This window comes from Oreochromis niloticus, linkage group LG18 (assembly GCF_001858045.2).
Source record: "Oreochromis niloticus isolate F11D_XX linkage group LG18, O_niloticus_UMD_NMBU, whole genome shotgun sequence".
Classification (NCBI taxonomy): domain Eukaryota; kingdom Metazoa; phylum Chordata; class Actinopteri; order Cichliformes; family Cichlidae; genus Oreochromis; species Oreochromis niloticus.
The window spans coordinates 29,221,613-29,247,950 of NC_031982.2; the positions used below are offsets into that span (position 1 = coordinate 29,221,613).

Genomic DNA, 26,338 nt, shown 5'->3' on the forward strand with positions numbered 1-26,338 from the left:
TTAGTCATAGTGTTTGGAGTGATAGAGGACACATTCAGAGTGATTTAAGTATCAGTTAACTTTATTTGCTGACAGGATGTGGGGAATCTGACTCCCTACTTAACAAAATAAAAGTCAAATTCTTCCACAAGCTATAGTTTCTATCAACTGTATTTCAAAACGTGGAAATTATCACCTATGGGACTTTTTTTTTTTCTTTTCTTTTTTTTAAATAAACTGAGTTTTTATGCAAACAACATAATACATGAAGCACAGCACACAAGGAGGACATAAATCTCATCATATACCAACTTGTACATGTATTACCACAGATTAATATTCATGTTTCTTTGATCTCTGGGAGGAGAGATGTGGGAAAGCAAAGCAATTTACATTCAAAGGAGTGAAAGAGGTAAATATATTTCTGGGAGTGTGCCAGAATGTATTTATAACATGTCACTTTAGAGCTGTGAGAGGTATATTGCCGTCTTGCATTAGGAACTCTCACCACGCACCATGGGTGGCAACACTGTTTTTAACCTGTTCTACTTTCCCCCTTCTAGAGGAAATAAGGTGATGCGGTTTCACAAGCAACTACATTCATACAGTTTGCTGCAAAAGAAGTAGGCTCTTAAGAGAGCCACAGGTGACTGACATTAAAACGCACACATGCACTCACAACGCCTGCCAATGCGCATCATTCCCAGCAAAATCTAACCTGTCCCTTACGGTATGCTTCAAACTGCTGCCACTACAATAACCCGCACAGCATTATGTGAATAATCATCTTTATGGCAACTCTATTATAACTTAATAGCTTATTAAATTGTCTACACTGTCACAGAGAGACTCATAATAATGCTCATAAATCTCTGGGCAGCCATGAAAAGATGAAGTCTATCACATTTGTTTCATAGAGCACAGAAATTGATCAGGCTCTTGATGATCCCCCCGAGTCTGCAGACGCGTCTGAATATTGTTGTCATGAACTTGCGTTTTGCAGGCGAGAGAGCAATTTTCTTTACAGACTTACGCTCCTAAGATTCATAGCGCAACTCGCCAAGAGAACGAGAGTAACTAGTACGTGTGTGAGGAAATAAAGATAGCCGTCAGTGTCTATTTAGAGACCGATGCCTCCGCCACTAGCGGACGCTTCTCCTGCCGCTGATCCGGAGCGGCTGACGCTCAGAGTCGAATCAGTAGAAAACTCAACTTCCTCGTTGTGGTAAAACAGGAGTCTCGCTTATATACGGTTCTAAAAATAGCGCTGATTTAGCCCAATGGGAGCCAGAGAGGCTTCTAGCTCTGCACCAATCACGACACACAGGATGACTCGGCTCTCGCTCGTTATTGGCCAGAGGTGGTCTGGTAGGCCTTTGTAAAGTTCCTGCAAGCCCATTGGTAGACGTGCCGTAACGTAATGTAATCACATGGGGGTGGGTTTGCCTGTAATTTTGAATCGGGGGGGAAGTTTACAGTGCGCTGACGGACTTTTGCAGAGTTCGGTGTTGTGCGCTCACGCTCAAAACCTCCACTGGAAGTGCACGACTCCAGACTAGTATACATGCAAATACAGCTAAGACTTCAGCTTCTCTCTGAACACATCAGGCTTCGTTTCCTCACAAGCTTGAATTCGCTTCTACTTGTGGCTAAATCTCAGGAGTGAAATGGATGTCATCCCTATGTGTAGCATCTTCCAGGAGCTCCAAATTGTGCACGACACCGGATACTTTTCAGCTTTACCATCTCTGGAAGAGTATTGGCAGCAGGTAGGCTGACGACTGATTCCTCCCACTCGATTCCTCAGTTTGACAGATAGTGCCACAGGCTCATGTGTGAAGTGCCAGCAGAGTGCGTAATTTCCAGAAACTTGTTTTAAGTGACAGCTGCGCGCCGACTGGCAAATGTCAGAGTAGTTCAATGTAATGTGAGCGCGCGTTTGATTCAGTAAAGCAGCTAATATAAATTTATTTCTCAAAACTTGGTTTGCCTCCGGTTATAGGGGAAATGATGCAAGTTCCCCTCGTGACAGATCTCTTAGGTATTTTTATAGTATGTTTGTAAAAATGCGGACTTAAAATGCGGTCTTCTTTAGTTTTTTGGCGCATTTCATAAAATATCCTTTAAATGACTTTTACAGTATTTTCTGGTGTTACAGCGCACGCACAGTTGTTCGGTGGTGTTTTGCTCGTATTGTGGACAATTTCGGCTCAGGCATGCAGGTTCTACAGGCACATCGGTTTGTGATAAATGAAAAACACGCCGTGTTGCAGATTTAGCGACTGAATGGCGAGCCGTGCGTCTTTGCGCCTCCTCCTGACTTTCTCTCTGCCCCCTCTGCCTGCCGCTCACTCCCTCTCGCTGTCACACGGACCCACACATACAAATGAGAGTGACAGACTGTCAGAAAGAGAGAGAATAAGAGAGGCTGGTTTCTATTGCACCGTTGCTCGACCAGGCGGCCGCCTGGTTGACAAAACAGTGGAGTTTTACACTGGTAGTGACGGGAAGGGACAAGTCGCTTCTTGCTCAGATTGGGAAATGAATTGGCCTGACTCTTCAGTCTTCTCTGTCTCCCCGTCTATCAGATATGGTCGGGCTTCATTCCAAGTCGCCCTCTCAGGCATTTAAAGCTCGCCTGGGATTTATCCACCACTGCTGACAAGAAACATTTGAACTGAATGCCTTCTTTTTCATTCCCAAGTCACGAAGATTTTCCCATGATAGTCCTCTTTTAGAATATATATACACACACACGAAAGGTGTTTATAGTTGCTGCCTGGTACCTGTGGTTTCATTTTATTCCATCTCATCCTCCATCTCTAGATAAGCTATATTTATTCAGTATGGTATTCTTATAATATTTTCAAAATGTTGTTGGTGAGGCTTGTCATTCTTCCTTTCTTTTAGTGTTTCGTCAAGTGATGCTTGTGCTGCCTGTAACCAGATCAGCCAAAGAGGGATAGTCCCCTCTCGGATAGTTTCATTTTCATTTTGACCGTATAAACTTCCAAGCAAATGGGAAAATGTCAATTTCTCACTAAGGGAATAAATAGTTTTAGGACGAGTTTGGAAAAAGTCCGAAAAATGTATTTGTCCCATGACCTCTTGGATCCAGGTTTCCTCAAGCTTTGGCTGCCACTGTTCCAGTCAGTTCTGTTATAACAACATTTGGCTGTAATTTTAAATTTGCTTCATTAGGAAACTGCACAGGCCTGTTTGTGGCCTTCGTATCTGGCCTGTGCTTGCTGACTGCAGAGGGTTAAGGAAGTGCTCTCTCACTTCCTTTTCACAGAAACAGGCCCACAATCCACAGTGGCTGTTGCAGTATTCATGCCAGGCTTTTTATGAACCCCCATGAACCAGACCTCCCTCCACTCAGTCCCTGGTGTGCTATGTTATTTCTAGCAATGCCTCCAAATGCATTATTAAATCCACATTATGTTGAATAATTGATAGATTTAAAAGATCTACAAGCACTTCCCTAACCCAATGGGGGGCTCTGTAGCATATGTAAATTTCATGACCAACCTCTGCACACACCTACACACATTCAAACCATGCCTGCGTTCGCGGGGAAGAGCACCTTGTTCTTGCAGTCTCTCAGAAGGAAATGTGGTGCTTGTAATGCTCCCTGATATGGCCTCAGAGAACACACTTAGAACGTACTTGACTATCCCCTGCATAGGACATTGTGTCTTACTTCATTCCTGCAGGCAGAGAAGAAACAGGGCTGGTGATGTTACAGTGTCACAGCATACCCCCTTTTTTGCTGCTGTTAGAATAAATATAGTGCACAGGAGAATACCTGAGTCTTGTGTTTCCTGTAAAAACAAATGGTCTTTTTTGGTGGTTTTCAGGACTTTCAGGTTGAATGTAAGAGTTTTGTTACATGCCTTTGGCTCTGTGCACCAGTGAACTCATTTCTATCTTGTCTTTCATCTACACAGACATGTCTCGAGCTGGAGAGATACCTCCAGAGCGAGCCTTACGTCTCAGCCACAGACCTTAAATTTGAGACCCAGGAGGACTTGTGGAGCAAGCTGCTGCTTGCCTGCGGGGACAAGTCAAATGAGTCAGACCCAAAGATCACCCACATTAAGGAGGAGGAAGACAATCAGGATAGCCAGAACCATGATGCTGGTGGTTTCAACTCCGATGCCAGCAGCGAGGCCTCGGACAGCTCGGAGGAGCTCTCCCCTACCCTCGACTTCACCTCCAGCTCTTTAACTGATATTCTGGCCGACAACGGCGATGACGTGGCCTCTGGTATCATCAGCACACCACCGTCCTCACCTGAGCTCGGCAAGGAGGGCTCTGTAGCCCAGACATGGATTGGGATACAGACAGTGATGCACTCAACAGGGAAAATAAGGGTTGGGGGCATGGAGAGGAGCCTGGAAAGGTCAGGTCTGACCAGCGGGGAGGCATCGCCTGACGGGAGGAGGCGTGTGCACAGGTGTCACTTCAACGGATGCAGGAAGGTGTACACCAAGAGCTCGCACCTCAAAGCACACCAGCGGACACACACAGGTAAACTGGCCTGACAGTGAGCCTTTCAGAAGTGATGATAGCCGAACTGAAGCGCTGAGTTATTGCTCAAAGTTCTGAAAAAAAATACTCCCACATACTTTGAATAGTTTGTCAGGAGGAATGCCCTCAACTATGACCTAATTCACACAGAGGAACGTGACTTCATGCAGGGCAAAGGGAGGTGGGGAGTGCGTGAGAGAGGGAGAGAGACGCGAAGGGGAGGGATGTTCTTTTGTGGCCAAGTAGCACCCAGAGGATGTGGATCCTGAAAACAAATCAACAGTTCTCAGATTTCACCATGGGAAAAGCTTCCGAAACTCACTCATTTGCATACAACTTCCCAAAAAAAGAGAGCGAGAGAAACATTATGGGAATCTGACATTTGCACTGTTTTGTTAGGGGCTCAAATGTGAGCAGTTTCCCTTGTCACCTTTGACCTCTGCCAGGCTGTTTACAGCTTGGCCCTCCATTAGCAGAGGAAGTCACATTCCTAGCATCGTTCTCCAGCCACGTTAGCCACATGGTTAATGATGGTTAATGGCCTGTAGGACCATTAGGAACAGTCTATTTTTTTCGTGTAGCTCTCCCCCTGTTACATAAGCCTTCTACTCTAGCAGCTTCTTACAGCTGCATACCACAGCTCTTGAGACCCACAAGGCACGAGGTTGTTTTTCTCTTCGTCTTACAGTAGTCAGCCCAATCTGCTTACCACCTGCACAGGATCATGTTTATTTGACCTCCCGTACTGTAAATATTGGCTGTATATCAGAAATTGTAGTTTAAAATATTCATATTGTGATTTAGAAATTCTTAACTCTCTGGTAAACTTGCAGAGGCTGCTTGAATAGCTAAGTAAATGCAAGGCTCTGAACTCGGATGAAAAATGACATGGCTGTCTTTAATATTTTGCTTTTCTTTACTATTATTCTTGTAGGCGAGAAGCCTTACAGGTGTTCATGGGAAGGCTGCGAGTGGCGCTTTGCACGAAGCGATGAACTCACCAGACACTTCAGGAAGCACACTGGAGCAAAGCCATTTAAATGCAGTCACTGCGACAGGTGAGATGGTTTTTATTGTCATGTGTCACCATAATTAGTCACATTCTTCTTTTTTTGTTACAATGGCAAATGCCTCTCAAAACAAAGTGCTATAAATTAATTTAATGCCTCTTCATAAGAACTACTCCCCTTCTTTATATTTTGGGTGCCAAGCACTTCTTTACTGACAAAGAAAGCAGCAAATTAGTTTATCAAAATGACATGCTAGTGGGAGGGATGAATGAGGGTTAAGGATGAAAATGGTTGAGGTCAAGGGGGTGGATAAAAAGAGAGTTGAGTACAATGGATGGGATGTCACATAGAGAAGAGTGCAGTGAGACTGAACAGCATGAAGTTTGGGTCTCTTCTACCAGGGCGCTATTTAAAACATCAGCCAAACCTATACAGACTGGGATAAGGGACTAGGTGTAAGGGGGAGGCATGAACCCTTTCTTTCAATCTATCACATGTTCCTGTTATATAGCACAGAGAGTAAGAAGAGTATCCGATACCAAACAAGCAGAATAAAATTGGCTGCATAGCCATAGGTACTTTAATCTAAATGGAATCCAACAAGCATCTTTGGTGGGTGAAAAAGAAGCTTTATATTGTTTGTTTCACTGGTTTCACATGTTAACAAACCACCCCAGGGTTCTTGTGTTGATTAGCGTCTCGGATGGATGTGTGAACATTCTCCTTCAATTAAAAACGAGATTTTTCATTTCCTTACCCTTCATCTCCTGCAGCTGAAGTGATAGCTTTGTTTATTACAGTGTTTTTTGGTTTTTTTTGGTCTATTAACTGATTCAGTTGAATTTAGCAGCGTTTTGCTTAGTCATTGTAGCCTAGTTAGTTGTTAATATAAGCAACTTTTTACCTTCAACAAGTTATAGTCATTTGTTTTAGTTCTTCAGTTTAGTGGCTGGATCTGATGTTTTTTTTCCTCTTTTAGGTGTTTCTCCCGTTCTGACCACCTGGCGCTGCACATGAAGAGGCACATCTAAGATGGTCTTCATGTTGAGAGCTCTGAGGGATGATTCGGGTTGATTGTCCTGACCTGTGGAGATCAGCGAGGCCGGTGTGTCCTGGGAGCGTTAACAGGGGCACCGTCGTGTTCCAGTCAGTGGAAAAACATGAAGCAACGCAGGCTATTATTTGCACCATACTTAGTGCCTCCAACACCTCGCTGTGGTGATTGCTCTTGAAAGGCTTTTATGGAGGAGCAGGAGGGCAAAAAGAGACTCCAAAATGGGAAAGATCTAGGCTGGAGAAGATGGGAAGAGACTCTTCTGTATGGTGTTCAACGCTTTATTCCTGGAGAAATTTGGGACTCCAGGGGTTGGGGTGCCATTCCTCCACTGACAGTGTGTTTGCCTGTGCGCATGGGGACTGTGAGTGCCTGCGACTGGATGCCTGTGCTGGCTTTATGGAGTGGATGGAGCTTGCATTGTGGAACTGCGAGTGAATGACATAGCAAGGGTGATGTTATACTCGGGAGGTTTATTTTTCTTTTTGAGGGAGGGTTATGTGTTGTCTCTCTAAGAATGAATGCAAGCAAAAAGTTCTGTCTGTCATGACTGATTCTGTCAGCTGTGGAGAGGAGTAGGGGGGTAGTTTAGTGGGGCTGATTGGATAGAGATTGCCCCCTTTCTGCCTGGAGGTGAAACTACAGCTCCCTGTCTAAAAATGGGAGGTTGTTTTGTTTAGTGCAGCTATTAAATGTGCAATGTATTACGTAGCCTGTCTCAAAACATACACGCTATAAAGCTCATTTTGTTTTCCACTGTGTAAGCTTTGTATCTTAAAAGGAAAAAAACAAAAACAACAACAATTGTACACAGTTATTGCCATTATATCAGAAGTTGCATGGGATCTGGGGATGTGTTGCTCACCTTATAGGACAACAAAATTCCATTCAAGAGCAGCTACCTTCATAATACTCAGTATCATAGTATTGTACAAAACACATAAGGCAGTCATTTTGTTTTGCCATATTTTTTTTCTTCATTTTCTTGATAAGTTGGGGATACCACTGTTAGCAAATATTTTGATTGTGGGATTTTTCTTCCTTTTTCTTCACTTTTGCTTTTCTCTTTTGTTCTGTCTGTAAATGCACTGTTGACCTTACCGATGCCTTATGTAAGTGGCCTTGTCCTGTTGAATAGATCACTCTGTTATACATACACACATACACCAAATGACCATTGCGAATGCAGTTGTGCGTTATTGAATAGCTTTATAAAAGGCTCTGATCCATACAGTTGCACCTTTTGCCCTTTTCCCTTGCGACAAACTCCTCTAAACTCTTGAATATTAAAACAAAAGTAACTATATCAGCTTCATAATGACTGCCATTTACACGTCTGTGTTAAATATATCATAGATATTTCAGAACTAAATCATAGTCTTCAAAATTATCCAGATCTGAGACAGAATTGTGGAGAACTTGGAAAAGCAATTCACTTTTATATTGATTTACTACTATGTAGTATAAGATTGCGTGGATGCACTTCAGATTAACTGTAACTTGCTGTCAAAGGTACAGAGTCTTGGAAGCACGTTCTCATGAAATGTTGTGTGGTCAGCCACCGAGAGTTGCAAATCAAGATTTACTGCAAAGGCAACATTTACATTGGGTCCATTATGTCAAGCGTATATTCTCAAAAGCAAAGGATGACTCATTTAAAGTAGGCTAATGACCGCATTCTCAGTCACGAGAGTGGTTTGATATTGGATGTTTCGGGAAGTCTCACCTCCAAGGTGAGTCAGTGTCTTTAGTCAGTTCTAGTTTTAACAGCCCATGATCTGACTTAACGGTACAAAAAATACCAGTCCAACCAGTTCAACTGAGCTGTGTTTCAGATCTAGAGGTTTGTGCTGGTAACCTAAGGTTACAAGGACAAGCTGTCTGTACCAACTTCACTATGTTCATGTTTCAACATAGGTAACATGACTTCGTCACACTCCAAAGTGAGCTGAAACAAAAAAATCCGATGAGCGCACAAGTGGAGAATCTCATGGCCACTTTCTCCACTTGTAGAAATATTTTGGTGCCGTTATATTATACTCAAAAATTATGACAGATGGAAAATTTTAGAAAGAGCATTCATTCATTCATTCATTCATCAGTTACTTAATGTCTCACTTTGTCAACATCACAGGTAGCCTTGTTAAAACTCAACACGTCTCCGGTGAACCTGTTGAACATTCATTTGTCTACAATGTTACTTTTGTTTTTACACTGAGAAACACAAAGATATGTTACATTGTAAACTACGAGAATTTTGTAAGGAAGCTTCTATTTTGAACAGGTGTGGGACCAAAAACAAGTGCAGTGTGTTGTTTCCAAATGTGAACGATAAAAGGCTGAAGAATTATTGTAAAATAGATGCACTCCATTCTCCTTCATTTGCTTCTGTAACATCTTTGTTTTGATTTTTGGGAAAAAAATAAAGTCAGAAAAAAAAAAAATGTACATTTTAAAATGACATCAGTATCGCCTAGACCCGTGGCCTATCATGTTTAATAGAGAAAAAAAAGAAGAAAACTACTTTCAGACGTGAATTGTTCTGGACACTTGAATTGTAATAATTTTGAATTCTGGTGTTCGCTAAGTATTACGTTTTTTTTATTTGCCATGTCATTTTTTCCCCAACTTGACCTGCAAAGATGCCCTATCTTCAGCTAGAGAATCTTTATTGGATAAACATGGAAAATATGAGGCTCTATTTTTGTTCATTTTATGGCATAATGAAATTTTTTCATTTGAAATTGTTTTGTAAAATAGTTTCTGTATGAATGTATTTTTTATTGGAAAATGGATAAAAAGACTATTGGTTCTACACGTGTTTTTTTGTCCTCCATTATTATTATTATTATTATTATTATTATTATTATTATTATCATCATCATTATCAGAAAGAAAGTGTTTACTGGATATTCAGCAGTTTTTCAGAGATTAACTATCACATCAGGGTTAGCCATAGAACAGGACCACACTGGCAGGGTTTCCGTGACTACAACCAGGATAAGCGCTTTTTAAAAACTTTTTACATTAAAATTTGAATTGTTATTCCAGTGGTTGGCAAACCTAAGCAAAAAACATTGCATGGCGTTTGTTTCATCCTTGGGTAGTTTTTAGCAACCATTGCACAGGTAAATTTGTTTGGAACCATTTTCAGAGACAGAAAAATAAACATCAGTGGTCAGTGAGCCTTTAGGGCAGCACTGCGCATATATGTGGGAAGGAGCCTACAGCCTTTCCATGAACACATACACACTAATATGTGTATGGTTCCTTCATTTCCATGAACACAGTCACCCAGGGCTCATTCATATGCTTTAAATAGCTTTGGAGAACAATCTGCTTGTTGTATTATCAACTCTCTGACTATACTTTTTCCACATCCAATCCTCTATGTGCTCATCTTTTCAGCCACTAATGCTCTACAGCCTAATATTAGGAACATATATATACACACACACACCTTTGCAAAAGCTTTTAAAACTTCAGTGCATGGCTTTTTGGCCCACAGTGTCCCAGACACCAATACTTCAGTGCTTCAGACAAGATGAATGGCCCTCGAATATTTCAATATAGGATCATAATTCTTTTGGTAGAAAATAATTCTACCCATGCGGCAACATTTTTCAGGTAGTAGCTGCAGTTTTCTTGCTTTACCACACCCATTCAATGTGTACCTTTTATTAAAAACCATTTACCTGTCACTCTTAAACTTTGCATGTGATGCTGTGCTTACATTGGGCCCAAGGATCCCTCTGTAGGTTGCAGGCCTCATTGGCATTATATATAAACTAGGCTAACTTCACTAGATTTTACTCCCAACTTTCCTTCAGTCCTTGTTTTATTTTGGGAATCGATGGAGCATTAGGGCCCTGGAATGATTTTCACATCACACAAGCAGATATGCCAGGCTTTAGATTCACACATCCGTAACACACAGAATATCAGCAGGCACATCTTTTAATTGCAAGTTCAGCAGGGTAATGATGTATGTATAAAGAATACTTAAAACAAGTAGCACACAAAGGCTAACTAAACTGGGACCTCGACTTCATTAACAGGCCAGTTTGCATACATTTTACTGGTAATACTTGACATGATTTTGCTGTAATTTGTAAAATAAATAATTAAAGTGATAGTTTTAATAAAGTGTTGTTACACATCTCAGATCGCTAGTTTTTTTGTTTTTGATTTAAATGTAGGAATGTCAAATAAACATTTAGTGCTCAGTGAGGGTATAGGGCTCACTTACATATCATCGTGTTCTCAGATTCTCAGCAATCCCTGAGTACAATGTTAACATATGACTAACAGAATTTATGCCCTCAGCTGTAACAAATAGGAATTGTAATCAACTTCAAATAGTCTTCACGATTCAATACTTGATAGATAAGCAGCCAGGATACTTGTTGCATGTGAAAATTTGGGGATAAGGAGAAATATTTAATGGTCAGACCGTTGAGATGAAAAACTTAATCTAAGTTTCACATTAGAATAACGATTTGAGTTGTTTGAAGGAATGTGCATTGTGAGGGCAATCTGTTCCTCCTGCTCCAGCCAAGAGCGCAGAGTTTTCATCTTACACTCCAAGAAATTTATGCAAATTAAGTTGTGCCACAAACAAATCCCTGATAAGAGCTTTGCACACTACACAGACAAATAGCCTCTTCATCTCCGATTGCAAGCACAAAGTGCCTCAGCTTTAACACTGCTCCACCAAGCCTGCCATACTCCATGCCCCAAAGCCCCTAAATAATTGAAGGACTCTCAAGAGGTTGTTTTATTATTTCTTCCTTTCATTTTAAAGATATATTTATTGGTATTCCAGTTCAAATCACCACAACAAAAGCTGTATAACACCATAAAAGAGGTTTTTTTTATTCAAATGAAACAAAACTGAAGATTAAATAAAGAATGATTATTTTTTAATCCTGATATTAATAGATAGATACAACGTCAAGGCCACAAGGCCAACATTTCAATAATTTGCTGTTTCCAAGACTGAATTATTTTTGTGGTGTAGATGAAAAAAAAATTGTATTAATTAAATATGCATAACTGTGACAGACTCAGACTGGCCTTATTTTCTTTCTCCAGATGTATCAGACTCCCCGCTGTGTGCGCTATTAAAGACAAGCATGGCATGTTGGGCTGGTCAATTTAATGGAGAAAGGGCATAATTTTCCCTACAGGGGAACTTGTGTATACTTGAGAAAAATGTATGGAAATTTAAAATGGAAGGTAACCAGCCCTTTCCATTTACTTGTTAAGGATATTTGCACCAGAGCTGTGATAATGGGCAGTTTTTTTCAACATTTTTCAGTAACTTTAAACAGAATCCCAGGGTTGAGCTTGTAACAATCAGACTCATGGTTGAGGTCACAGCTAGACACAGGCTGAAAATGAAGATAAAGGACAATGTTGTCTGGAATGTAGACACTGGTGGTAAGTTTCCCAGAACAATCTAAAGATCTATGTGGTGATGGGGGAGTGGTTGAGTGAGCAAAAGTATGCCTGAAGGATATTTAGATTGATTGGCCCATGGACGGTAGTCAGAAAATGATTGACGAGATAAGACGACGTAAGAATTTTTGAATGAGAAGAACTCTGACTGAATATGAAAGCATACGTGAGCCGGAACAAGTAACACACTGTCAATAGTGGGAAAATGACAAAAGACCTGCAGTAAATCCACAGGTGTCTGTGCAAAATATTCATTGAACTGAATTAATAACCCTTAAACTTGTCCATGACATGACAGCTTTAACTGTTCAGTTTTACAACAGGCCTCTGGAACCACAGAAACATTATCCAAGTAAAGAAGAAAAAAAAAAACAAGCAATAAAAATCTGAGAGAGTGAATTTGGTGGTTTTAAAGCACCTCTAACACTTCAACACAGCAGCTGTTCTGCCACTGGCATTCAGAGTGAGCGACAACTTAGCTCTAGACAGGATTTTAATAATGAGCCCAACTCCCCCCCCAGCGCAACTCCACACTATAAAATGTGAATAATCATCCAAAACTATGTGGTTATTTATGGTAAATGTTATTCTTCCATATGGCAACCATATGGATACCTATTTTACTACAAACAACCCCCAATAACATTAGAATTAGCCTAAAAGAATCCACAGTTGTCTATGACCCCAGTTTCCCACTAACCTGAATTTCCAGACTAACCACAACAACGTGTCACTCTGGTATCTAGTCCTGCAGTAATTTAGCTCTGGTACCTCGGTTAGTCTACTGAAAAAGTGCCTATTGGGAATTGGCCAGTGTCTTGGTCACTGTTACTGCTGCTTGTAGTTTTCTCAGTATAATATGCCAACCACTGATCCGAAGTCATGCTTGACCCTGAGGGTTATCAAAATGTTGACATTAAGGCACTTTATATTGTACAATAATAATATAGAGAAAACATAAACAGCCCCAAACGCTAACAGTTAGATGGCACTCAATGAACAAGTGCTTTGGCAACAGTGGGATGGAAAAAATGTCTTTTATGGGAGTAAATCCTCCGGCAGAACCAGGCTCAGGGCCAGGCTTAGCAGACACACTGTTAGGTAAAACCAGCACCAGTGTGAGAGGTTAACCTTAAATCTTTCAGTACGTGACTCTACGTTGAATTTAGCCTAGAGCTGTATGTAATGATTTTTTTCCTGGTTATGCGAAGAAATGTGATTTCTTTTAAAGATGTTTTTAATACACAGTTATAACAGTTCATTTGCTCAAACTAGATACCAAAACCACATGTCAATAAATCTCAATCTTCTAATCATTATTATCTCATTTCCACATCACTGCTTGTTATTATTAATAATAATAATAATAATAATAATAATAATAATAATAATAATAATAATAATAATAATGGCAGGCCCTATTTGTCACTTGCCTGGGCCTCAAATTCAAAATGATTACAGTGATGCATACATTTATTTAATCACTGCACTTCACAGCAGCCATTTTTGGAGCCATAGTCGAGGACTCAACCAATGTTAAAACAAATGTAAGGTTTGAGTTGAGCACTTTAAAGGTGCTCGACTCAAACGTAACCTTGCCATGGGTTCATGTCAACACTTGAATAATATTCAGCTTAGACTGCCACTGGCGAACATGTTTTTCACTATGGGGTCAGGAGGATAACTGGTAGGATTTACAGTGTGCTAAAATGGACTGCAACATCAATCATACATGGCTGTTAAACTGAAATATAAAATGTATGAATGTTAACATTAGATGACATGTGGAAGTTGCGATATGACACACACACACACACACACACACACACACACACACACACACACACACTTTTGAATATATAAATATTCAATATTGTATAGAAATAAAATTGAATTGAACTGAACTAATAGTCATGTCATTTAATGTTACCTGAAATCTTAATGTAAAATACTTCAAACTCTGCGCTACAGCAATAAACCATAACAAAATGCAGTGAATGCAAAGAATAAAGAGACATACAAATTACATTTATTAGTGAGATGATTTGCAAAGCAGACTTTAGTAATTCAAGGCCAGATTTCTCTAAATGAGAACATTTACTCATTTTAGGTTTACAGTCATTAACTGTGCACTCAGATGCTTCTTATGTTCACTCTCAATACCTACTGGGAATTTTAAGGATTTGATAAATATTTATTTAACACTGAATTTATGCACCTTACAGAACCTGTATCAGGTTAGATCGGGCAGGTTAGTTGCGGTTAGTTTCAACCTTAGCAAAGTGCAGTCAAAGGATGCATTCGTATTCATAGCTATCAGTAAAATGAATGAGAACATTCAAGGTCAACCAGGAGAGCAAGCTCTTCCCTAGAGCAAGGCTTCACCTCATGCACATATGTATACATACACATCCATGCATATTCCTCCCCCTCCTCTAAGCTCATACAAGCTGCATGTCCTGTGGGGCTGAGGGGGGTTGCTTCTTGAACCAGAAGGAAAGTGGAGGTCAGCGACCCCACATTGGGATGGTAGTCTGTCAAGTCTTTGCCACCTGGAAACCTTTCATCTGGTTGTAATAATCAGACACAAAGAGCTGAGACCAAGTGTTTCTTATTTTGACACTTGCAAGAAATTTTTAATGGAACTCCATTGGAAATCCATTGATTTAATAAGAGCTACATTAATAGACTTAAGCAATAATCAACATTCAAGGTTTGTTCTGTTATTCTGTTGTAACAAATTTCCCACGTGTGGGACTAATAAAGGTTCTTATCTTATTTTGTTGTGTTCATTGCTGAAACTATTCACTCTTTAAAAAAAAAACCAAAAACATTATGTAGTAAATACTCTTTTTTGCTGATACTTTGATTAAATCATGTTGGTAATTAGAGAATCTTTTGGAAGGCTGAACTGATTATGATTATTTGTGCTGGATGCTTTCATTAGAATATGACATCAGTAACCCCTAAGGGCACATCATGTAGTGAACATGATGTGCAGAAAAAGCAAAAGACATACACAAGCAAGTCAGGAAAACTAAATGAAGCTATCTATATATTTAGTATTTAACAGAAATTACTGCATGACAGTAAACCTGTTTGATCTCATGATCAGGTTTAAACAGGACTGGATAGTCTGGACTATCCTTCAAGTGATGAAATCCACTGGGAGTGTCCTTAAGCTGTGAATACCCAGCAAACAGGTTTGCTTCACTGAAACTGATGTTGTGACAAGTAGATGTAGAGGTCTGCAAGATTCCTGCTCAAAATCTGCTTACAAAATTTGTCTTTACTGATATATATGAAAACAAATCTAGTTTCACCATATTACTCTGCTTTGGGAAATTAGAGTTGAAAGACTGGAGGACTAGGAAACTGACTGTCAGGTACAATGACAACAATAGTACACAAAGTAGTTTGTATGTTGTTATAGATAGATAGCCAGTATAAATTATGCTTTAGTTAGTGAAGTGAAAAATAAACAACCTTTTATTGAAAACAACAGTTCGATGATGACAGATAAGATTCACACATATGGCTAGTTACTTACTATCCTAGTTGGGTAGCGGACTCAAAACCATAACCTTACCACCACTTGCTGTGTCCGTATCCTAGCTGTCATTGGGCTTTACCCTGCCTTCCACCCTATGACAGCTGGGATAGGCGCCAAACCACCCCATGACCCTGAATTAGATAAGCAAATGGATGTATGGGTGGAAGACAGCCAGGACAAATATATCAAACAATGAATAAATCAATGAGAAAAAAAAAAAAATCAATGCTTATCAACATATGGTTTTGGTTTTTTTTTTGGTTTTTTTTAAACAAAAAACAAAAAAAAACAACACTACAAAATTCCGTATGAAAGTGAAAACAGCCTGACAAAAACTTGTTCCATGTGGAACTCAAGACAAATGTTTAAGGCTTTTTTTTTCTCTCCTTCATGCTATATGTAAACTTAAGTTTCATTTTCATTCTGTTTGCTTTTGTTTTATTCATTGTTTGGCTACCTTAGGCAGAAAGAGTGGTTTGTATTAAAATTCTACTTTAGGAAACTCAATTTTCTACATTGCAGAGGTGAAGAGTGCCCTCAGAGCAGTCTCTAAAATATGTAATACAGGCATGTCCACTTAAAAAACATTAGTCTTAAAGGTTTTTTTCAAGTTGAGTGTTTTAAAACTCTATTGAATAGATCCCATGTGACAATTTCTTGAATTTATTATATTTGGGGCGGTTTTTTATTTGAAAAAAAAAAAAAAAAAAAAAAAAAAAAAAGAGAGAACAGACTACATATTTGTCGAAAGCAATCCCATTATGGCATTTTTGTTCCTCCATATATAATGTGGTAGTTTTCTCTTCACTTGTACAGACGGTGATTAACAGGTCTGGAGGTTTGAGGGGGCTGGGTCTCTGGGTATGGCGCCTGATGGATGGGCATTCCTCAGCCCCCACTCCATGCAACCACCCGCCAACCCTCTGACCTCCCACCCATCCTTCCCTTCCCCTACGCTCTCCTCCCGTAAGTGATGAACAAGCTCATTACTATGGCCTACTGATAAAAGGAGGCCATTATCTTTTCACTGTGCACTTTGAACTATGACAAAGGAATCTACTCCTCCCCGTCTCCTGCTTCTGGTTACGTAATACAGTTGTGGCATGTGAAATAGATGGCTTAGTGCCAGTGCTTTCAACGCATCCCACACTGGTATCTTCTCCAACATACCGCCATGGCCACATAGCCACAATGCTAGCTCGTCAGTGAACCGAACCTTTAATGCTTCTATCATCAGCCTGTCATTTTATTTCTGAATATATTACATAATGTTAATATAGAACAAGCATTTGGTGTTTATTTATCTGCTCCCGTGTTGTTTTAAAATCCTTTCACCTGACCTAAAGACTCAAAAAACAAAGTAAGTATGGGTATTCTTCTGTGAAACAATGCAACGTGAAAGCATGGTTAGCAGCTGCATGAGTGAATCTGTGAATGAGAGCTATTTTTGAGAGGTGAAGAGGCATGTTGTGTGATGTAATTGTTCTGTTTGTTATTTCAACCTTCTCAGGATATAAAAAAAAAAAAAAAAAAAAAAAAAAAAAAAAAAAAAAAAAAAAGACTAATAGCGCCTCTCTTTTAAGTTCTTTACCTTATTGCATTAATTTACCCAAATACACAACAGCGCTGTTATTTGAGAATTTCCTATTTTTGGTTACCACCTTTTATCTGAAAATGAAGAAAGGTCAAATGTATCTTGTTTGTCAGTTTTTTTGTAAAAAGTGAGCCCCTAATTTCATCAGTTTGGTTGGATGTAGTTTAGCAATCTAAAGAGTAGTGTGATATTCATCTGCACAACCTATATTAAAATAGAAACAAGTATTTGTCACAGTAATCTGCTTGGAAGTCAAGTATCAATTACACGAGCACAAAAGGATTTTAAAACATGTATCAATAATTAATGGAAACTGTGGTAAATGTCAGTGTTTAAAATATCATATTGTATCATGTTATAAAATGTTACCCAGTTTTTAATTAAGAAATACCTAAAATGATCCCAGTGAGAGTCCTAGACTATGAATTAAATTAAAATCCTCATTGTAATTACTTCCAGCACTTCCATATGGTCAACGATGACATATTTTCTTTCCCTAGACTAATTTAAAGAGCAGTATTCAGTTAATAGCAGTGGTAAAATGCATAAAAACAAATATGTTTGAACAATATAAGATACACATTTACACAGTGAACAATATGCAACGCTTTATGGAATATGATTCTTTAGAAACAAACTGAATCCACAGCAATGGTATTCATTCATGTTTAATGCCTGCCAGCAACACAGAACAGCTGTGAAATGTTTGACTACAAACAAAATTAATAAAACATCTTCAACAAGGTTATATAGGTTCCACTTTTGTAGAAGGCAGTACTCATCTTTAAAGCCAGACTACTGCCTGGAATTTAAGAATTCTGGGAGAAGCTGAAGAAGTGGAAGCTATTCTTTGCCAGCTTTCACTGCACAAAAAAAAAAAAAAAAAAAAAAAAAAAGATGCAGCAAACATGTCATAGTTTTAAGGATATGGCACTGTACTGAAAATACAGTTTTTTTTTTTTTAAAGTGTGTACACAGTATTTTGGCAACAGACTGTGTCCTTGAAGACAGAGCTGTTGCACCCTGTTTGGCAGCAGGGTGCTGTTGTGTCCTTAAAGTAACCGTGAATGTCTTTGAGCAAAACAATGAATTCATTTACAGCATATCTATGTGCCTATTCCACTTAACAGCCACTAGAATTCAGTGTTTTCAGCACATTAAAAAAGGAAGGCAACAAAGGGAAGCACATCCATAGTTTTACTAATTCAGGGCAAAGTCAGTCGCTCAGCTTTTAAACCTCTAAAAGGTGAGTTTTTGATAAGCAAGCATAATATGTGCCCTGCGTCCCGGTTCAAATCCTACACTGTAAGTAACACACTCCACGCTCAGTTCAGGTAAAGCTTACTGTGAGAAAAACTGAAAACATCACATTCTGCGCGTCTTCATCAAGGTCGCAGCAACTTTTTTTTCTCCTTGTTCACAAAAGGAATCCATAAACACACCCCAAATAACCACCGCCACGCAACACACACAGGAACAACTCGCTCGTACGCACTCGCACCTCTTTCCCCGAAGGTTTGCAAAGCCCTGTTTGAATTCACCTATCACCATGACAACTTCTCTCTCTTTACTGGCTGTGCCCGTGGGAGGTTTTCGCCCAGCCTTTTCTAATTTCACACTGTGTGGATATCTCCATTCAGTAATTACAATCCCATCCATTCTCATTTTCCCTGTCCAGACAATGTGCCCTGGATATACACACGAAAAAAAAAAAAAAAAAAAAAAAATCTCTTGCCTGTGTATACACATATACACATATTAAACTTGCACGAACACACACAGTGTAGACCCCTGTGCTCATGGACACATATAGAAACAGAAGACCTGTGTGTGTTTGTGAGTGTGTGAAAAAGAGATAGAGGTAGAGAGACAGATGTGAACTGTCACAACTCCTAATTCGCCAACGCACACAATCACATACAAGAACATCACTCTAAAAATCCAATTACAAGCCGACCTCCAGTCTGTAAAGTTAGGCTCATTTTTAAAAAGTTAATAATTGCAAAATAATAGAAACTCAAATCATTATGACTTGTCCTGCAAACAGAAAACAACAGATAACTAGTAAGAGTAGATACAGAAATAATTTAGCAGGTGTGCTGATATAGGCGATAATGGAGACAAAGACCTTTACTGTGCTGATTACATTTTTTATACTTCTTTATCATGATATAAAGATGCCTAAACTATGATAAGACACTATAGTGGAGAGGATATACTGTAGTTCATTGATACTTATTATAACACAGCAGCCAGCTTGGCATGGATACAGTACGTTAATGCATGTGTCACAAATAACATTTATGTTCTGCTCTTTTAACTGATTGTAAAATAATTAATATGGACAGTAACACCAATGTTAGAAAGCTGAAGAAGCTACTTCGGTTGTCCAAAGTTACATATGCACAATACATAACACATACCTAAAACACATAAAAGGTTGGTCAAAACACTGATAACAACTGCTTTGTAAGTTTCACTGCCCTTGGTGGTTTGACACAGTTGTGTTATGAGATTTTTATTCTCGGAGTTAACAATGGCCAGCTCTCCAGAATACAAGCATTTTACTGTACTCTCTTCCTAGTTTAACATATTCCATGCTCTACATTCTTTCCATGGTGTCTCTAGTGACCTCAGGTAAAGACAGTCAAATGAAAAGGAGTTGATTAACAGGTATGTGATTTATTCTGCACATGGATGATGTTAAATGAACCTAACAGACAGTTAACAGCTTCATTCATTTTAGCACCTGGTGGCCATTTAGGTTAAATTACAGTTTTCTGTTGAAAAGGTTTATTTTACTTTTTGTTTTTCAAATCAATTCGAGTTTGAGTGACATTTTAATTCCTTGTTTAAAAATTGCTTCTGATGTCACCAGCTTTGTGAACAGTTACCATGGATACAGGTGTTAGTATCTATTGAGGTCAGCGTCTATGTCCCTCTGCTCTGCAGTAATTCAACATTACCACAACCATCTGTTCTCTCCACTGAAAGGATGGAACTTGTTACTGCATGATTCACTCACTTGCTTACTTAATAATTTTTCTCACTGTTAGATTTCTTTGGTGAAAATTTAGAGGTTGACTTAGTCACAGTGACTGCTGGAATTGACTTAACAAATCAGCCAAGTGAATGTAGCAATAATGCTGCAATTTACATCAGTTTATCCTTTTAAAAATATTGGATGATGATAAACTGAAAAAGGAAACACGGTTTGCAGCTTCTTTCATAGCCACTTGAGGTTGGCGCCAAAAGTGAGTCATTTCCCACAGACGCCAATGATAAAATGCTGACCGTTACATCAGAAATGAACATGTTTACAGGCGGGTAGAAAGTAGTACTTTCAATGTCTCAAGCTAATCTTTCCAGTAACAACTGTAGGGGTAAGCCTATTATAGCTCACACATGTTTTAAGGCTTAAAGTTCTACATTATTAAAGGTGTGGTAATTAGGTATTACCTCATTAATCTAGTCTCTTATTATAGTATTTTATTTGAATCTTACTTAGCACCAATTACCAGGTATCTGATTCTGTGCAATGCACCTAGCTAAACAAGCTTGCTAGCTTTAGCTGCTATCGTAGCGTGCCTTCAAATCGGATCACTTCCGGTTATGTAATGCCATGATGGTGATGACCGTAACGCTAAACTTGAGACTAAAATGAGAGTCCACAAACTACTTAGGGATGTCATAGTGGCTTAGACTAAGCTGTAATCTCTATTTGAGTTTATTTCACGAATCTGTTTCATACAAGAGCTAGTAATGATAACTGTATCATTACATTTTAGACGATACATTGTGTACCTTGGAAAGGATAGCAATAATTATGTTAATAATTAGTTTTCCACATTCTTTTTCTATTTAGTTTTGACAAAGAACATTTGCACTTTGCTTTATGAGAAGCTTGTTGTGTTAGAAAATAAAAGTGATGAGTCACTGTATACTGTTGAGGTACTGAACACGTTGTTGGCAGACAGAGCAGGTCATAACAACATGCTTTCACCTTACTAAGCTAAAGTATTGTGTGAATTGCTGCTACTTTGCTTTTTCAGTAATTTTGTGCATACACCAACATTTTTTTCTGAAATTCAAATAAAATTGGAGCTTTATTAGATAGCATTGTTTATAAATTGCATCCCACTTTCCGTGCGTATCATATGTCATGCCACTAGATTTTAAGCTTTTCACAGGTTAATCATGGTGTAATATGGCACAGTTCAACATATAACAAAATACATTACCAAACTCATAGCAAGTCTAATAGATAACCTACATGTGTATTGATGTATTCACATTCATGACGCAGCAGATAGTCCCTAACATACTGAAACCTTGATTGTCTAACACCAGCGAGAATCAACACATTGATTTAAATGACGATATTACAGAAAACTTAACTGGGGTTCTTTTAAGTAGCTGCTAAGTTTCTACATGAAAAGAAGATAATGGAAAAAGTTTCTAAAATCCAATCTGAAGTTCATGTTTGCATCATTTGCAAACACTGGAGCACATGAGACCTCTATTTTGAGTTATGATGGGATCACATTGCAATGTCATTATTTTCCATAAGTGGGTTCTGCAGGCTCAAATCCCTATTCATCTCTTTGATATTCCCTAATAGTTTTTTTGAATATATCTATTATGCTTTTATTCATCTCTTTTACACACTATGCCTATAATGGGCTACCTATAATTTTTGCACTTTTACGTTTTTTGAGTTAAGCATTAAATTCAAGTGCTTACACATTTTATATGCCCAGATATTACACTTCAAAAAGAGGCATCTTCCTTACTCCAGATAACAAAAGGGGGAAGGATGTGACCTGAGTTTATCAGCTTATTTTCCCAAGATCCCCTCACTTCTTGTTTATACTTTGGCTTGGCCGTTCTCAGGACTCCCAGAGGACTCACATTGCAACAAACCACAGAGCTACATGTAAACATTGGCCCGGCTTAACTTATGTTTACCCCACAACTCTTTTAGGTCATTGCTGCGTCCCCCACATTGCCTGTACAACAGATACCAACACTGAGAGACAAGGAAAGGTGGAGTTTAGTAAGAATTTAGTTTCATGAGGTCATTTTTTAGTGATTAGAAATAAACTTTGGTCATCAACTAATGTGATCTTAGACATGTTTTGAGCACCCTGCAACATTTTGAAGAGTATAAAAATAAAAACAGTACACAATCCAACACTGGATGGAAAATGGATAGGCTATATTTTAAAGAATATGATGGAGTTTAGTTTAGCAGATTAACACTGATGCAGATAGGCTTTGCTACAGTTATGTTTCAAGCCATGTTCTGAATAAGAAATGGCCGTAAACCACAGTGAATATAGACCTTATTCTTTTTGGACAATTCTTAAAGAGGATTAATTTTGCTGAACTGCTGAAAGCTATTTATTGTTTACCTCTTATTGCAGGCTTAGTGCCATTAATCCAACGTTGGTATTTCAACAATATTAAGTGGCCACTTGTCCTTAGAATTAAAGCAGCAGGCTTCAGCGACTACTTTTGAGTGTAAACGGTCAGGAAACTAAAGTAAGTGTTTTGCAAGCAGCCTCAGTTGCTAAAGTTAGTCTTGATGTTCTGCACTAGAAGTTTTGCCATCCTACATCGGAAGGTTTCAGATTCCAGTGTCATATTTCAAAATGCTAGGTATCACTGAGTGTCACATTTCCACCGGAAATGGATGTTGTTTAGCAGTAGCCTATTCACGCTCATGCGCTAATGTAACCTGTGTGTTCCTGCGTTGTGTCTGACAATGAAAGGTAAAAGAAAGAAACACCTCCAAGTAATTAACTTGCCCGCTAAAGCTCATCTCTCACAGAGGAATTGTAGAAACTGGCGCATTTATTTTTACATTAAACAAAGTACAAACTTATATTGAACATATTTGACATAAAATAAAAAAAATAAAACACACCAACACAAAATCCTACATACCTGACAATGAAAGTTAAAAAAAGAAAAGAAAGAAAGACCTCCAAGTAATTAACTTGCCCACTCCAGCTCCTACAACCAAATACAAACAGTAGGGAAGAGGTTTAGCTCAACCCACCACAACTTCCAAGCTAGCAAGAATCATCTATTCATGCTAGCATAGACTGTGCCTATAACACATATGTGGCACACACGTACTACACATTTACAGCATCTCGCAAAGACAGGCACAATGATGACAATAACTGAACTAAAAAACACAATCAGAAACATCAGGGTGTCTAAATATACATTATATATGTATTGTACAGTGTTGGGAAAGAAATGACATCAACCTCTCCCACAGGGGAATTATAGAAAAGGGGAGAGGCCAAAGGGGTACTCCGTATTTATAGGGTTGCACCAAAGAAGAATGAGGAGGGGCTCTAACTGATAATGAACATAACTACAGGCTTGGAGTCCTAAAAGTCAGGTATAAAAGGAATGGTTTGGGGTCAAGAACACATTGTGTGTAATTATAACAATATGTAGTTTATGACCCGGTTACACTAACATTAAAACAACAACAAGTCTTTCAATTAAACATAATGGCCATTTGTTCTTATCATTGGAAATTACCAAATCAAATGAACATTTCTAATTAGGAACACTTAGATTGGGAACAATTAAAAACTGAAGTATGAGTCTCATCTGAGACCACTTTTGTGTCTACTTCTGGTTTGGTTAGGTTCATACTGTTAAATGAAAATTTTGGTTTTCAGGGTGCCAAATTCAACCTCATCTGCAATTGATGCCACCAGTTTACATGTCTACATTTTTGTTTCTTTAAACACATGCTATAGAAACATTTCAGATTTCACAGGTATTTTTCATCATTAGTTTACTTTGAAAGATAATACAGAATCTTGACTTTTTGCTATCAAAAACTGAGCTATGGATATTGTTACCACAAGCACAAGTTACAAGCACGAGAATGTGAAACTGCATTACCTTAATTTAGTAGAAACCTGCTAGAGAGAATGCAATTGGAAAATCTGGTCTTGTGAATTTAACCGTTTTTCCATAAGAACTGTCCTTACTATTCCTACAGGGTCAAAAACTGTGATACAGTTGTTTTGCCTGGCAAATTATTAACCCTAGGCCATTCAGCATATAAAACACAAGCTTGAGTGACAAACACATACAGAGAAAAACTTGATTGTGCATGAAACCATGACACTTTTTGATATGTTTCCCACTCCAGACAATCCAAATATTTGGAAACCCCCATCAACCCCTCCCCCCCCAAAAAAACTCCATACCAAAACAGTGTAAACAACATGTCATTTTCATGCCTTTTGATCATTGAGCTATTCTGAGCAAACCTCCTGAGGTTTTGCAACTGGGGGTACAAGGTGCAGAGGCGATGCTCTGGTGTAATGACAAGCTGAGGTTTGTTTTTTATCTCCTTTCTCTCTTTCACTTTTTAGGATTGAGGTTTTGAAAAGGAATAATAAAACAACTGTCAGCTAATTGGCAAGAGGAGCACACTATGGTGGATAAAAAAAAAAAAGAAAAGAAAAGAAAAACTACAAAGTGACTCCACGAGGGAAAAGTAGAAAGCTACATAGTAAGCACACACGCACAGATGGGTTTTAAGGGCATTCTCCTGTTGCGGAACAATCCCTAGTTGACTACTTTTATGCTTTCATTGTTAAATTTTTAATATTTTTGCCTTTTGTCTTGACACAGATAAATACAGTGCGTATTAATGCTACAATAAGTCTCCGTCTGAAGCATTTAACTTGGAGCGACAACCTAGACCTGATTCCGACTGTTACAGAAAAAGGTGGGAGGTGAGGATTATTGCAGTTGCACTCAGATAAACTATTAGTCACAGGAAGTTTATAGGAGAATGGAGCCCTTCTGTCTCAGGGTCCAGTAAAGACACCAAGTTAAAACTTAATATCAGCAAGCTGGTAATATTTTGTAGTAATATCAGCAGTTCGCGTTCCACACATTTAAGTGGCTACATCATATTCTCCGTCTTTAATTTGGTTTTCAGATTCTGATGAATCAGCAGTATAAACAGGAATATTAAAAATATTAAAGAAAATACACAAAACTTTGTTCATACATAAAGTGTTAAGTATAGAAGTTGAATATAACTTCTCCTTCTGTGTCTTCTTCTGCTGATATGACACACTTTGTTTAATCCATATATACATTGCTCAAAAAATTAAAGCAACACATTTTAATCAGAGTGCAGCATAAACTCACTTAAACTTGAATCAGACTTCATGAGGGTCACATGACATGCTCTAGTGGGCCCTGTGCTCACTGCCCAGCACCATGGAGCCCGAGTGGCATTTGCCACCGAATACTAGAATTGTCAGGTCGACCATTTCCACCCTGCGCTTTTTACATATGAGAGCAGGTTTAGCCTGAGCACATGCAACAGACATGAAAGGGTCTGGGGAAGCTGTAGAGAAGGTTATGCTGTCTGTAACATTGTTCAGCATAATTGGTTTGGTGGTGGGTCAGTAACAGTCTGGAGGAATGCACAGATCTCTACAGGCTAGGTTGAGGTCAAATTTATTTATATAGCACATTTCCAGACATACGATGCTGCACAAAGTGCTTAACAAGATAAAAATGCTATTAAAAAGAGACAATGTAAAACAATAATAACAATATAAAACAATGATAGGACAATAAAAGAATTAAAACAATAACTAAGACTATTAAAATAAGACCAAAATGCTTGGGTCATAGTGTGTTAAAAGCCAGGGCATAAAAATGTGTCTTTAGTAGTGATTTAAATTGATCAAGTGTTTGTGCAGATTTAATATTTAGGGGGAGACTATTCCAAAGTCTGGGACCTGCCACAGAGACGGCTCTATCGCCACGAGATTTGAGACTAGTCCGTGGGATGGAAAGCATTAATTTTGAGCTAGACCTCATGGTTAGGTCATGGCACCCTCACTGCCATTAGGTATGATGAAATTTTTTGGACCCACTGTCAGTGTTGGGTTCCTCCTGGTGCACAGCAATGAGATGCAACCTCATGTGGCGGGAGTATGTAGGGAGTTCCTGGAGGAACTAACAGGCCCCCATGCTCACCTGACCCTAAATCCCTTAGAACACTTCTAAGTCATTTTGTTTCGGACCATCTGACACCACCAGTTTGCACCTCAGATTGTCCAGAAGCTTCTTGATGCCCTAGTCCA

General features: G+C 38.8%; 1 protein-coding gene and 1 long non-coding RNA gene across 2 annotated transcripts in view; one reads left to right on the forward strand and one right to left on the reverse strand.

The window, feature by feature from the left end:
- Positions 1–26,338, reverse strand: part of LOC106098403 (uncharacterized) — an 80,153-nt gene that overhangs the window by 37,410 nt on the left and 16,405 nt on the right. The gene's annotated exons all lie outside the window — the stretch shown is intronic.
- LOC100691098 (Krueppel-like factor 6) lies at positions 1,429–9,393 on the forward strand. The gene is made up of 4 exons (XM_003447445.5): positions 1,429–1,748; positions 3,930–4,512; positions 5,447–5,570; positions 6,502–9,393. Exons 1-4 carry the CDS (start codon positions 1,647–1,649, stop codon positions 6,551–6,553), a joined length of 861 nt encoding a protein of 286 aa, XP_003447493.1. The 5' UTR covers positions 1,429–1,646; the 3' UTR covers positions 6,554–9,393.